The 14,339-nt window shown below is 51.2% G+C and overlaps 1 protein-coding gene across 1 annotated transcript; it reads left to right on the top strand.

Annotated features, from left to right (window-relative positions):
* The first annotated feature begins 2,598 nt into the window (after positions 1-2,598).
* On the top strand, positions 2,599-10,366 carry RSAD1 (radical S-adenosyl methionine domain containing 1). Its single transcript, XM_004446555.5, has 9 exons — positions 2,599-3,221; positions 3,619-3,752; positions 3,853-4,057; positions 6,331-6,696; positions 6,899-6,962; positions 7,334-7,481; positions 7,697-7,751; positions 8,439-8,542; positions 8,689-10,366. The coding sequence occupies exons 1-9, from the start codon at positions 2,787-2,789 to the stop codon at positions 8,804-8,806; spliced, it is 1,629 nt and encodes a 542-aa protein (XP_004446612.2). The 5' UTR covers positions 2,599-2,786; the 3' UTR covers positions 8,807-10,366.
* Positions 10,367-14,339: the final 3,973 nt, after the last annotated feature.

The raw sequence follows: 14,339 nt of genomic DNA, 5'->3' as shown, positions 1-14,339 counted from the left end.
TCCTGCCTGGAGGCTAAGAGCCTTGTAATTCAAACATTCTCCCAGACAGTTCTCCAACCTTCACTGGCAGCTTCCTCCCTTTCCCCAGGTAGGAAATAATTCCATTCCTTCTGTGTCCTCAACAGTCAGCCCCAGTTTGTATTATAGAGAGGGTGATTGAGAAGTTCAGATCTCTTTAGTCCTGGATCTCTTTAATCTCCAGTTGGCTCCCAAGGCAGACAATGGTGTGGCTACAACCAGCCTGGAAGTGCTCGTGGGACACAGCAGACCAAATCTGTGGGTCAATAGCTGTGTCAGGGGAGCAGAAGTGGCTTAAGCAATTTGGCACGCACTTCCCACACAGGAGGTCCTGGGTCCAGTTCCCGGTACCTCCTAAAGATGAGCAAAAGCAAGCAGATACATGAGGAAGCCATCTTGGGGGGGGGGGGGGGGCGGTGGGAATAAAAATAATAAACAATCTCAGTTAAAAAAAAAAAGCTGAGGTACCCTTAGGCCGTGTCCCTCTCTCTCCGTTGTCCTGGGGAGGTATGTCCTCAACAAACAGTCCTGATTAGTATAGAGGGAGGTTGAGAGGGTCAGATCTCTTTTTCTTTTTTTTTTAAGATTTGTTTATTTCTCTCCCCTTCCTCCTCCCCCCCCCCCCCCCCATTGTCTGCTCTCTTGTGTCCATCGCTGTGTGTGTTCTGTGTTGCTGCACTCTCAGTGGCACTGGGAATCTATGTCTCTTTTTGTTGCATCATCTTTCTGCATCAGCTCTCCGTGTGTGCGGTGACACTCCTGGGCAGGCTGTGCTTTTTCCACGTGGGGCAGCTCTCCTTGGGGGGTGCACTTCTTGTGCGTGGGGTTCCCCTAGGCGGGGGCGCCCCTGTGTGGCATGGCACTTGTTGTGCACGGCAGCACTGCGCATGGGCCAGCTCACCACACAGGCCAGGAGGCCCTGGGTTTGAACCCTATGGTAGGCGGATGCTGTATCAGTTGAGCCACATCTGCTTCCCATCAGATCTCTTTAGTACCCTGCTCGCTCCCTGGGAAAACAATGATGTGACCCCACCTGGCCTGAAAGGGCTCCTGGGACACAGCAGACCAAATTTGTGTGTCAGAAGCTGAGTCAGCCTTAGCTTATGTCCCTCTCTCTCCCCTTTCCTGGGGAGGTGAATCCCCGTGGCCCCCTTTGTCTGTAGCCACCAGCCTAGAGGCTTGAGCATTGAAAGTGTCTTTAGTGTGGAGGAGGGTGATGGGCAGTAGCTGCCATCAGCTTTTAACTCAAAGTTTTGCCATCGTGATTTTCTCCTTTGTCCCTCTCTCTTCTGGGCCTGGTGCCCTAAACCCTAGAAGATTTTTTTCCGCCTATTTCTGCCTGTCCTCTAGCTATTTTTCTGGGAGAAAAGAAGAGTCCCATGTCTTTCTAGTCTGCCATCTTCCCAGAAGCCCCCCAAGATTCATCTATTTTGTACCATGTGCGAGAACTTCATTCCTTTTTATGTCTGAATAATATTCCATTATTTCTACATACCACATTTTGTTTAATAATTCTCCAGTGATAGACACTTGGATTGCTTCCACTTTTTGACTATTGTGAATAATGCTACTATAAACATGGGTGTCCAGGTACCTGTTTGTGTCTCTGCTTTCAATTCTTTTGGGTATATACCTAGAAGTGGGATTGCTGGGTCATATGGTAATTCTACACTTAACTTTCTGAGGACCCACCAAACTGTTTATCATAGCCAACCCAATTTTTAAAATTAAATTTCATTTAATTCTTTTTCATACTGTTGACAGATTAGTCAGGTAATAAGTATTCTCTTAAAAATATAAAACAGCTTTATTAAGGTATAAGTCACATACCAAACAATTCATCCATTTAAATTGTACAACTCAATGGTTATATGTTCACAGCTATGTGCAATCGGCACTGCAGTCAATTTTAGAACATTTTTATCACCTCAAAAAGAAGCCCCCGATGGAGCAGGTGTAGCTGAGTTGTTGTGCGCCTGCTTCATATGTGTGAGGTCCGGGTTCAATCCCCTGTACCTCCAAAAAAAAAAGAAAAAGAGTAAAAAGAAGCCCCAGACCCTTTATGACCCCCATGGTTCCCATCCACCCCAACCAACACAATTTTCATTTTTTAAAAATCATTAAACCTTGAGCTCTCCTGATGGGCAGGGCCAGATAAAGAGGATGCAGATGGACTCCGGAAATAAAAACAGCTGGGGCCCCAAAGGCATATGAGTACCCAGTTATAGGGGAGCTTTCCTCTTGTCCACACCCCTTATTCCCCTATGTCTTCCCCCAGCAGTGGCAGCCTCCTCTTTTCATTTTTAGAAAATGATGGTGTTTAGGGTGCTAGGTGGAAGGCACTATGTTAGGTGCCTTCGTAAACATATTTTCTTTTGAAATCTTCCCAACATCTCTATGAAGTAAATACTAGCTCCACTTGACAAAGGAGGAAACAGAGCTTCAGTGCCTTGCTGAGAGTCACTTCTTGAGATAGTTCTTCGGGAACTTTCCCAGCCACTTACCTGTACTCTGCCTCTCCTTCATACATCTCCAGCTCCCTTCAGAGCAGGTACAGCCCGAGGTGCCAGGGTTGATCTGACCCCTCCGGGCTAAGGCGATTCCCTAGAATTTTCGCACTGACTCCCAGGACTCTCTTTGGACAGCCCGCCCTCGCAGCAGGTGTTGAATTCGTGTTGGCCCCCGGTTTGCCTCATTCCTGGCCGACTGCGGCCTGGACTTCCGCACCTGCGTGTCCCCAGTGCTCAGCTCTGGGCCAGGCACACCAAATGGGAAGTAACGGAGTGGACGAACCAAGAGTTCCCAGATGGGAACCTACCCCGGGGAGCCCCGTCTCCAAGGCCACCTGGGACAGGCGGGAAAGCGCCTCCTGTGAGGACGCCGCTGCCCAGGAGGTGGCGCCGCAGATAAGGCTCGGGGCCGCCGGCGCGTCTCTGCGAGAGGGGCCGCCCGGCGCGTGGCCACGCAGCCCCTCCTCCTTCCGCCGGGCAGTCCCCCCACCCCGGCCCGGCCCCTGGGCGGGGGTTCCTGTCCCGCGCACCAGACCGCCCCCCGCCACGCTCGGCGCCATGGCGCTCCCCGGAGCCCGGGCCCGCTGCAGGGCGGCAGCGGCCTTGGCGGCCCGGAGGCGCCACCGCGCGGAGGGCGCTGGAGGACAGCCGAGCTCCGTGCCGCCGAGCCAGCGCGCGGCGCTTTACGTCCACGTGAGTGGGGGGCAGGGGAGGGGGGCGGGGCGCCGGCCTGACACACTGTGAACCCCCTACCATCTATCCCTGCCCCGGAAGAGGTCGTGGACTGGACACGGTACCCTGGCGGGGCGATGTCTCGCTCAGAACCCAGCCAGGGAGTCCGAAGACCATTAGTCTTGTGCTCATCAGCTGGGTGACCTTTACCAAGTCATTTCCTTCCTGAGCCTCAGTTTTCTGTTTGTAGTGGGCATAGTAATGCCAGTCTGACCTACCTAGTGGAGTTGTGCGGTTCAGTTGTAGCCCATGTCGAGGGGCTTCGGAATGAGGATAGGGATGTGTGCAGCTGAGCCCTGGAAGTGACCAGCGCGCAGGGGGTCACCACTCACCCCGCCCATTCGTCCCCTGCCCCCAGTGGCCATACTGCGAGAAGCGCTGCAGTTACTGTAACTTCAACAAGTACATCCCTCGCGGCGTGGAGGAGGCGGCGGTGCGGAGCTGTCTGGTGACAGAGGCTCAGACGCTGCTGCGGCTCAGCGGAGTGCGGTGGTGGGTACTGGTGGCTGTAGGTGGGGTCTTGGGAATTACTTTGGGGGATGGATGGGACAGGGCTCCCCCAGATCTCATCTCCTCCCTCCTCTTCTCCCAGCGTGGAGTCTGTGTTCTTTGGCGGGGGCACCCCCAGCCTGGCCAGTCCCTACACTGTGGCTGCTGTTCTGGAGGCAGTGGCTCAGGCAGCCCACCTGCCCGCAGACACGGAGGTCACTCTGGAAGCCAACCCCACCTCGGCCCCAGGCTCCAGGCTGGCTGCATTTGGGAAAGCAGGAGTCAACAGACTGTCCATAGGCCTCCAGGTGACCCTCTCTCCCACCCCACCCCCGTGCACCTGGACCTCTGGGCTCACTGTCCTGTGGTTGCATCCACTCACTGGGTAAACCTCTCTTGAACCCTTCTGGGTGCCCAGGCCTGGGACACAGTAGGCACTCCAAAGTCGATGGTGACACATAAACTCCATGAGGCAGGGAGCAGCCCTTTTTGTTCATCACTGTATTCCAAGCACCCACCATAGTTGTGGCACGTAGTAGGTGCTTAAAAAAGATTTGTTACATGAATGAGTAGACACAAGGAGGAGACAAGCATGTAGTCAGATTATTGAAACAATGGTAAGTGCTGCCCAGAAAGGGGATCTCTACAAGGGGCTTTCAGTGTTTAGCCTGAAGGGCAGTTCAGCCAGGAGAAATCGAGAAGACTTTCTGGAGGAGGTGATGTTTGAATGAAGAAGAGGAGTTCCCCAGGTAAGAGGATGTGGAAGGTCAGCATTCCAGGAAAAGGCACAGGATGTGGAAGAAACTTGCACGTTTTGGAGGAACTGTGAGTGATTCCTTGTCACTGGAGAGGCTGGAGACCAGGCTGCAAGGCAGGGCCCAAAAGCCTTCAGCACCACACTAAAGGGTTGCGTGTTATCCTAGGGGTAATAGAGAAGCCCTTGAAGGGTGTTTTGTTTTTGTTTTAGAATTTTATTTATCTCTCCCCACCCTCTCATTGTTTGCACCCCCTCATTGTCTTTGTTTTTTTAGGAGGCACCAGAAACAGAACCCAGGACCTCCTATATGGGAGGGAGGTGCCTAATCACTTCAGCTACCTCCATTCCCTGCTTTGTTGTGTCTCTCATGTTCTTCCTCCTGTGTCTCTTGTTGCATCATCTGGCCATGCCTGCCTGTCTTGCCCATCTTCTCTAGGAGCCACTGGCAGCCTCTGTTCCTTTCTGTTGTGTCTCTCATCATGTTTTTCTTCTTATGTCTCTTGTTGCGTCATCTTCTTGTGTCAGCTTGCCATGCCTGCCCACCACACCAGCTCGCTCTCTTCTTTAGAAGGCACCAGGAACTGAACCCTGGACCTCCCTTGTGGTAGGCGGGAGCCCAATTACTTGAGCCACATCCGCTTCCCTTGAAGGTTTTTAAGTAGGAGGAAACATAAGGTTGACCCCTGTGTCCTTGTCCAGTATGCCCCACCTTCTAATACATGGCCTGTTTATCATCAGGCTTGGGATCTGGGTCTTTTCCTGATGGAATGTAGTGAAAGGGATGCACCATTTCCAAGGCATTTTTGCCCAAAATACATACCTTGAATCTAATTGCAAAGAAACATCAGGACAATCTAAACTAAGAGACATTTAAAAAAACAACTAGCCTATTCTCTTCAAAAATGTCAAAGTCATGAAAGTCCAGATTGAAGGAGACTAAAGAGAATGATGACTGAATGCAATGCAATGCATCCTGGACTTAGGTAGAGGGAAAAAATTATTACTGTAGTCATTGTGGGGACAATTAGCCAAATTTGAATATGACTGGTTATTAGATAATGGTATTGTATCGCTGTTACATTTCCCAAACTGTGTAATTGGATTGTGATTAGGTAAGAGAATGTTCTTGTTCTTAGGACGTACACATTCAAATATTAATGAGTAAAGAGGTACAGTATCTGTAACTGTATTGTCTAATATAGTAGCCACTAGCCGCATGTAGCTTTTTAAAATTTAACTTAAAATTTAATTCAGGTGCTCAGTAGCCACATGTGCCAGGGCTATTGAATTGGACAGTGCAGATATAGAACATGTCTATCACTGCAGAAGGGTCTTTTGTACCGTGCTGGTCTGTAACGTAGTCTTGAATGATTCAACTTAGTAACAATAATGTGTGTATTTACAGAAAGACAAAGCAAATGTGGCAAAATGCTGTCAGTTGGTGAATCTAGGTGATTTTCCTTCAACTTTTCTGTAGGTCTGAAATATTTTAAAATAAAAAGTAAAATTGTATGTTTGTTGGCTTTGGACTTGGTCCTGAATTCCAGGCCAATTTTGCAACTGTACGTCATTGGCCAAGTATGAGATTCAGTTTCCTCACTTGTAGGATATGCTAATATCAGAGGGTTGTAAAGATGACCTGAGACCCATGCGCCCTTCAGTGAATGGTACCCTTGGTTCTGGCTCGACCATCCCACCCTCCTGCCTTCTGGCTTGTGCTGTACCCCGCGGTTTCCCCTGTATCTGTGTCCACAGGAAGGTCTGGCTGACCCTGTCCCACTCTTGAGCTGGCCCGTGTGCTTACCCCCAGCCCTCTCTCTCCAGTCCCTGGATGACACTGAGCTCCAGCTGCTGGGGCGAACACACTCAGCCAGCGAGGCTCTGCGGACACTGGCCGCCGCCCGCCGCCTCTTCCCTGGGCGCGTGTCTGTGGACCTGATGCTGGGGCTGCCCGCCCAGCGTGTAGAGCCATGGCTCGGGCAGCTGCAGGAGCTTCTGTGCCACTGTGACGACCACATCTCCCTCTACCAGCTGTCCCTGGAGCGGGGCACCAGCCTCTTCACCCAGGTGCAGGAGGGCACCCTGCCAAGCCCTGACCCTGAGCGTGCCGCCGAGATGTACCAGGAGGGACGGGCAGCCCTGCGGGAGGCGGGCTTCCGCCAGTATGAGGTCTCCAACTTCGCCCGGAACGTACGTCCTGGGGCTGACAGCTGAAGGGAGGAACGGCTGGGCTGGGGTGTGACCAGGGGACTGCTGGTTCTTTGGGGCGAGGAGTCTGCTGGGTGTACCCAGGATCTGAGAGAGTGGGACATTCTACCCATCTGCCCCTCACGCCAGCGGAAACGGGCCCACCCTCTTCAGGCTGCGCTGACTATTCCCTCCCTCCCCACAGGGAGCGCTCAGTACCCACAACTGGACTTACTGGCAGTGTGGACAGTACCTGGGTGTTGGTCCTGGTGAGTCCCGTGACGAGAGGAACTACAGGAACTAGAAGGAGTGACTCAGGAGAGGAGTGTCGTGGGCATGCCACTTTCTGGCTGAGTGATCTTGGGTTACTTAACCTCTCCGCGTCTCTTTCCTTCTATATCAAGTGCAGCAAGAGAGCGTGGATCTCGGGGCACTGTTGAGCATGTTCTCAGTCTCCAGCCTGCATCAGGATCGCCAGGAGGGCGATCCTGCCCCGGGGGTCTGGGATGGGGCCCGAGGCTTTGCCTTTTAACTTGTGAGCTGCTCTTGGTTCAGGGACCACACTTGGAGAACCCTGATTTCACCCTGGTAAGCACACGGCGTTAGCTGCGGTTCACGTGGTGGTGGTTGATGTTTCCAGGGGCCCATGGGCGATTCATACCCCAGGGGGCCGGGGCCCACACCCGGGAGGCTCGCATCCAGACCCTGGAGCCCGACAACTGGATGAAGGAGGTGCAACTGTGGGGTCATGGCACCCGGAAGCGGGTCCCCCTGGGCCAGCTGGAACAGTGAGCATCTGAGAGCAGCGTCCTTCACCGGGAGTCCCCTGCACCCCCAGACCACCCCCACATGCACACCTTTGTTTCCCGGCCTTGCCCCCAGCCCACCCACACACCGTTCTGCATGGCCCCCAGAAGCTTCCCCTATACACATCCCAACATAAGGTTTACAGAGTGAGAGAGGCACAGGTCTCTCCAAGACTCCTTGATGCCTTTTCTTTCAGGCTGGAGGAAGTTTTGGCCATGGGGCTACGTACAGACGTGGGGATCACTCACCAGGTAAGGGGTCAGGGGCTGTGGTACACCCCTCCCTCCTCCTTAGCCTTGCAGAATCAGTTTCTCTCTGCCCCCCTCCCCTACACACACACAAATACACCTCACAGCCCTAGGGTTGGCAGCTGGAGGCTGGGCTGGTCCAGCCAAGGCCTGCTGGGCAGGCACTGGGCAGCAGTGCAGTGGGGAAAACAGGCCAGGCTGCCAGACCTGGGTTCTAGTCCCTGTTCCACCGTAACCTGGGGCACAAATCTTTTCACCTCTCTGAACCTCATTTTTCTCCACGATGTGCAGAAATAGACTAGATAAAGGATTTCCAAATATTTTAAGCAGCAGAGAAATCTCAGAAAATAAGCTCAAAAGATAACGACAGATAAGACACATTGCTGCTTCAGATGAAGTCGGGACCACAGCGCCCTGGCCAGAGCTGACCATACCCTGACAGGCAGAGGGGAGGAGTGGAGGGAGCTGGGTTCAGCCTGGACATGGTGTGGGAGCGAAGCTGCCCACCTCCCTGCTGGCCCGTTGACCTGGTCCTGGCTGAGCAGTGCTCCAGAGGCAGGCGCCGAGATCCTCGCGCTGGGCTGGACCCTCCCTTGCCCTCCGCCACGCCTCCGGACACATGGCCTGGAGTAGTTCAGTCAGCGCCCCGCCCTCAGGGCCCTGCACCCCCTGACCTTCTGGTTTTCCCAGCACTGGCAGCAGTTTGAGCCCCAGCTGACCCTGTGGGGCGTGTTTGGGGCAAACAAGGAGGTGAAGGTGCTGCTGGAACAGGGCTTCTTGCTGCTAGATCACAGGTGTGTAGGGGACGTGGGAGGCGGGGCGCGCGGGGTCCTGGGGAGCCTGGATTACAGACCCACAGGCTCAGGAGGGGCACTGGGAGAGGGTGGGGATTGAAAGTGGTAAGACAAGGCAATCACATCCAGGCCTCTTGGTTTTCCAGGGGTCTTCGGTGCTCCTGGGAGGGTCTGGCTGTGCTGGACTCTCTGTTGCTGACTCTCCTGCCTCGACTCCAAGAGGCCTGGCAGCAAAGAATCCCCTCCCCTGTGCCAGGAGGGTGACCAGATGTTGCTGTACCCTGGGGCAGTGCCAGGTGGACTTTGAGGGCTGGGCGGGCACTGCGGACATCACTCTGCTGCTGGCACGTGCTGCTCTGGGTGGTCATCACCTGGCCCTGGCATCCCCAGGGGAACGGCCACAGTGTGGTGAGGGGAGCACATTCCTGGTCCAGTTCCTGGCATCCCACCCAGCATCTCGGACCCTCAGACCAGCCTGGGTTCCTCAGCTAGAAGTGCTCATCTCCTGCATCAGCCTCTGTTTGCCTTTTTGGTACCAAGTAATGAATCTTGGAAATCTTTCTACGGGGAATCACCTCCCCAAGAGAACCCTTCCTCACTCTGGAGTGAGGTTCTGAGGCTTCTCATGCATCTGTCCAGCACAGCGGTCTGCTGGGTTCTGAGAACAGTAGGCAAGACCAGAGCAAGCCTCGCCCCTTCTCCTCAGGCAGCCAACGTATGTTCCGGGGGCGGGAGCCACGTGGACCCTCTGGAGCGGTCCTCTCCTCTCCCCCTGAGCTGTCTATGGAACAAAGGTAGGTGGAGCCAAGGAAAGGAGAGCGGGAAGAATTGGGGAAGACCCGCGGTGTCTGTAATCCTCCGCTGTCATTGTCCCTGCACAAGCGGCTCAGTCTTACTGAACTGTCGGATGGATCCATCTAGAACCTGCCTTGACTGTGATCCTGTCCTCTGTCCACGGCCTTCCTGGAATGTGGAGTTCTGGGCTGGGGCCAGAGGCTCGGTCTAGGACTGAGATTCCTTCTCCCTTCCCCCCACATTTTATTTTCAAAGATTTCAAACCCACAGACAAGTCGACAGGAGAGGTCAATATAAACCCCGTGTCTTTCATCGACAGGGTGTCCGCAATGTCTGGAAACAGACAAATACACATGATGTCGTCACGAACCTCTTCAATCTATGAAAAATAAAATGCCCGTATTTTAGACTTTGTGGTCACCCCAGAGATGCACCAGTTGTTCCTCTTTTGCCATATTTACTTTACATATACGTAATTTTTTCCCCAAACCATTTGGAAGGGAGTTGTAGACATCGAGAGAAAGAACATTCTTCTATAAAGCCACAATACTGTTATCAACCTGAGAAAATTAACAGTGCAACAATATGCAGTCCATTTGCAGATATCCTCCTGTGTCTCTCACATGGCTTTTCTGGGGGATACAGAGTGTAATTAAGTTTTACGCTTTACTTTCAATTAAATATCTTTGAAAACAGCCCCCTTCCTTTTTGTTTGTTTTTCATACACTGAATTTTTTTTTATAGTCCAGACCACTGGTCTGGTAGAATGTGCTACATTCTCACATTCTGGGTTTGTCTAAATGTTTCCTAATGATTGGATTTAGGTTAAATATTTTTGGTAAGAATACTATTATACATAGATATTGAGTACCTCAGGGTACGTAATATCAGGTCAGCTCACTATCAGTATTGCAGATGTTGATCACTGGGTGGAGGTGGCGGCTGCCCACTCTCCAGTTACCTTTCTCTTAGAAATTAATACACTATCTGTAATGCCTTCAGACCAAATAAATACTGTGTTCTCCAAGACTCATTTGCCCAGTGATTTTGACATCCTTTAATGATCCTTGCCTATATCAATTATTAAGTTGGGGGCTGCAAAATGATAATTTCTACTCTCATTCCTTCTACATTCATGAACTGACATTCTTATTTAACAAAGCTTGCCCCTTTTTGACGGGCTGATTCTCTTATACTGGAAATTGTGTGTGTGTGAGAGAGAGAATGAAAGAGAAGGGCATTTTCCTAAGAAGTTCTGTAACTTTGATACCTTATATCAAAGGGTACCACGATTCCAAAATTAATTTAGTACTGCTGCAACTGAGATGTGTTAAGCTCGGCCTCTGGCTGGGTAACTCCCCATCACCAGAGGTGACACACGTGCATTTCCCTTGTGCTCGGCAAGTGGGTGTGACTGTCAGTCCTCTGACCCTGTGGTAATATGGTGTTACTACCTCTCCTTTATTCTTGAAATATTTAGCAAGCACTAATGTTGTGCCAGGCACTGACTGGGCAGGCAGAGAGCAATACGACCTGTCCTGCTCTCAAGGAACTCACCGTGGCGTCAATGGATGTGTAAAGAGATAAATTCCAGGGTCGTCAGTAAAGGTATATGGGCGAGCTCTAGGGGCCTGGGGCACATTAGGGGCTAAGGGACTGGGAGTGGAAAGGGGCACATTTACCTCACTAGCTCTTCCGCCCCTGGTGTCTTGGAGAGTCAGCTTGGGGCCAGCTTGCAGAATGGGGGAGCCTTCCCCCAATCTTGATATTCTAGCAGTGACCATGGGGCCGGAGCAGGTGTGACATCAGATAACAGGGGCTCTCTCAGGTTTCCCCCAGCTTCCAGGGCTCGTGCCACCTGAGATGCCCGGGCCCTCCCTGCAGGGGCACCTCTCAGGCCTCTGTGGTGGGGCTGGATGGGAGCCAGGGCCAGGTGGGGGTGGCCCCGATCACCTTCCATGACTCAGCCTGATCCCAACGTTCCCAGGTGAGTCAGTCTCCAGGGAGTGGAGTCTAGGTTTTCAGTGCTTCCTAAATGCTCACGATCAGCCAGGTTTGGGGACTCTGGTTACTGTCACCTCCTCCACCTGCTTGTCAGCCCTCCCGAGAGGCTGGGGCCAGGAGGAAGGGGGCACCGTGGCCCCTCCACACCCCGGGTCGTCCTTGCCTCATCCATCAGAGGGTTTCTCTTCCTCCATATTGGGACTTTGCTTTTCCTCTTTTCACCTGCCGGACTGAAAAGTACATGATCTCAGTTCAAAGCGGTGGACATCCTACTTTGACCATGAGAGATGATGAGAGTAGTTGGGGGAAATGTAATAGTGTGCATGTGTGGTTACAGCCTGAAGAACGAAACCTTCCGTGTGATGGACACTGGCAGTTTTTTTTGTTTTTCTTTTTAAAGATTTATTTATTATTTTATTTATTTCTCTCCCCTTCCCTGCCCCCCAACCCCGGTTGTCTATTCTCTGTGTCTATTTGCTGGGTCTTCTTTGTCTGCTTCTGTTGTCAGCGGCACAGGAATCTGTGTTTTTTCTCTTTGTTGCGTCATCTTGTGTCAGTTCTCTGTGTGTGCGGCGCCATTCCTGGGCAGGCTGCGCTTTCTTTCATGCTGGGCAGCTCTCCTTACGGGGCACACATTGAAAGACATTCTCTAACTTTTCTCAAGTCATGTCAGTCAGAAGTAGCAGCAGAGCTGGCCAGGCACTTCTGGACATCCAGAACTTTCTGTTATATCTAGAATATTCTGTTGCTTGTTTTTTACTTACTCTGGGGCCATGCCAATTGTCCTGCCTCTTCAATGAAGCCAGATCCTGTACTTTCTCTGGCCTCTATGCCTCAGTCTTGAAGCTGCCATCTTGCCTGGAGCTTGGTAGCTGGACTCCAGGTCTGTATATTCCCTCTGTGGGGCACTACCGCTGAGGACTAAGGCCCCATCTCTTCCTGAGCCAGAACTGCACCCTCTCCACGCCATCCGCAAAGAACAGAGCTTTAAACAATAGGATGGGACAGCTTGGGTAATAGGTTGTATTATTGTTCAAAATATTTGCCACCTCTCCTGGGGATCCTCTCCCCCAAGGCCTGTGGGAGGATTATACATCCCTGCCCTGGTGAACCTGGTGAGGCCACGTGGCTTGCCCAGCAGGGGTTGTAAGAGCCAGCGGGGGGTCCCTGCTCTCATCTCTCCAGCCTGTGAGCTCCTGTTCACACAGAACTGTTTTGTCAGTCCCAGTCCCAAAGAGAAGATACTGAGCAGGGTGTGGCTGATCACAATAGATATGAACAAAAAGGAGAAACCAACATTTGCTGGTGTAAACCAGTAGATTGGGGGAGGGAGGGAGAAGGTTGTTGTTGCCGAGTAATTGAGGCTAAGCTGACTGATGCGATCTGTAATCCTGCCATTCAAAAATAGCCACTGTTAAGAATCCGGCATGTATCTGTCCAGAAATTCTTACAATTAATTGAAAAATCTACAAATGAACATATTTTGATATATAATCTTACAAAAGTGGGATAATATATCTCTTGCTTTGTACTCTTGTTTTGCCTGATCTGTGGTGGGTTCTTCCCATGTCAAATTTATATCTATATCCTATTTTTTAATGTGGCTCCATTGTGTTTCCACTGCATGGTTGCGCCAAAATTTAGTTTACCATTTCCTTTTGATGAAACTGAGAATTTATTTTTTTGTTATTTTAAACCCTGTGATGAACAGCTTACATAAATATTTCTGTGCACTGGTTTGATCATTTCCTTAGGTGCAGGATAAATTCCAAGAAATGGACTTGCTGACTCTCAGTATAAGCACATCCTCTGTTTGGATACACAATGGCAAAATGCCCTCCAGGAAGTGTGCCCGGTTCACAGGACTGCCAGCTTGCTATTAGTGCTCATTTCTCTACAAGCTCGTCAATACCAAGCATGATTGATTTTTCCAAATGATTCCAATCTAAAGAGCATTTTTCTATTCTTTTCTCCTCTCCTCTCCTTTCCTCTCCTCTCCTCTCCTCTCTCTCTTTTCTTTTTCTGCCTAAACAAGATAAAAGTTTTTTTTCTTTTCTGAAAGACATTTGGAGAGAAGCAATGCAGAGCTGACCTGCATTGCCTCTAGTACCTGTATCTGCTCCATCCTCAGAGACAAAGGATGGCTCCTCAGGTTGCATCCACCTTATCCCCCCTCTAGGCAGAAGGGTGGACAGACAGGTAGATGTTGAACTTCTTTTCAAACCTCTTCAGGGCCTAACACTGTCCAGCATACTTCGCAAGCACTCCTTTTTTTTTTTTTTTTAAGATTTATGTATTTCTCCCCCCCCGCCCCCATACTCATTCCTCCATTCCCCCCGTTGTCTGCTCTCTGTGTCCATTTCACTGTGTGTTCTTCCGTGTCTGCTTGTATACTCATTAGGTGGCTCCAGGAACCGATCCTGGGACCTTCCAGAGTGGGAGAGAGTTGATTACTCTCTTGTGCCACCTCAGCTCCCCTGTTCTGCTATGTCTTATTTTCTTTCTTCTGTGTCTCTTGTTGCATTATCTTGTTGTACCGGCTTGCAGCATCAGCCGGCACTCCAGCATGGAGTGGCACTCCTTTGCGGGGCTGCATTTCTGCATGGGCCGGCACTCCACGTGGGCCAGTTGCTGCATGGGCCAGCTTGCCCTCACCAGGAGGCCCTGGGCATCAAATCCTGGACTTCCTATATGGTAGACAGGAACCCAATTGGTTGAGCCACATCCGTTTCCCAATGAGCACTCCTTAAGTAATTGCTAGCTGCGAAAAGAAATGAATTCTGTGGCAGTACTGAAGTAAGATGATTAATAAATTCTGTACTTAAGGCACCATATTTGAAACTATAGGTTAAAATTTGAAGCTCTTAAAAGGACACCCTGCCTTAAAATATCTACGTAATTGTCTTGCCACTGTGCCTGAAATTCTCAGAGATTTATTCTGTTGGGTTAAGATGTCATATTATGCTGAGGGAAGGGGCAAGTTAAAATGAGTAGAACA

Source organism: Dasypus novemcinctus, chromosome 21 (assembly GCF_030445035.2).
Source record: "Dasypus novemcinctus isolate mDasNov1 chromosome 21, mDasNov1.1.hap2, whole genome shotgun sequence".
Lineage (NCBI taxonomy): Eukaryota > Metazoa > Chordata > Mammalia > Cingulata > Dasypodidae > Dasypus > Dasypus novemcinctus.
The sequence above is the reverse complement of the archived record's forward strand: the minus strand, read 5'-3'. Positions and strand labels throughout refer to the sequence as shown.

Coding starts and splice junctions, on each gene's coding strand:
- RSAD1 (XM_004446555.5), top strand. CDS start 2,787: ATGGGAAGTAACGGAGTGGACGAACCAAGAGTTCCCAGATGGGAACCT. Junction 4,058..6,330: donor GACTGTCCATAGGCCTCCAG/GTGACCCTCTCT, acceptor CTCTCTCTCCAG/TCCCTGGATGACACTGAGCT. Junction 6,963..7,333: donor GTACCTGGGTGTTGGTCCTG/GTGAGTCCCGTG, acceptor TGATGTTTCCAG/GGGCCCATGGGCGATTCATA.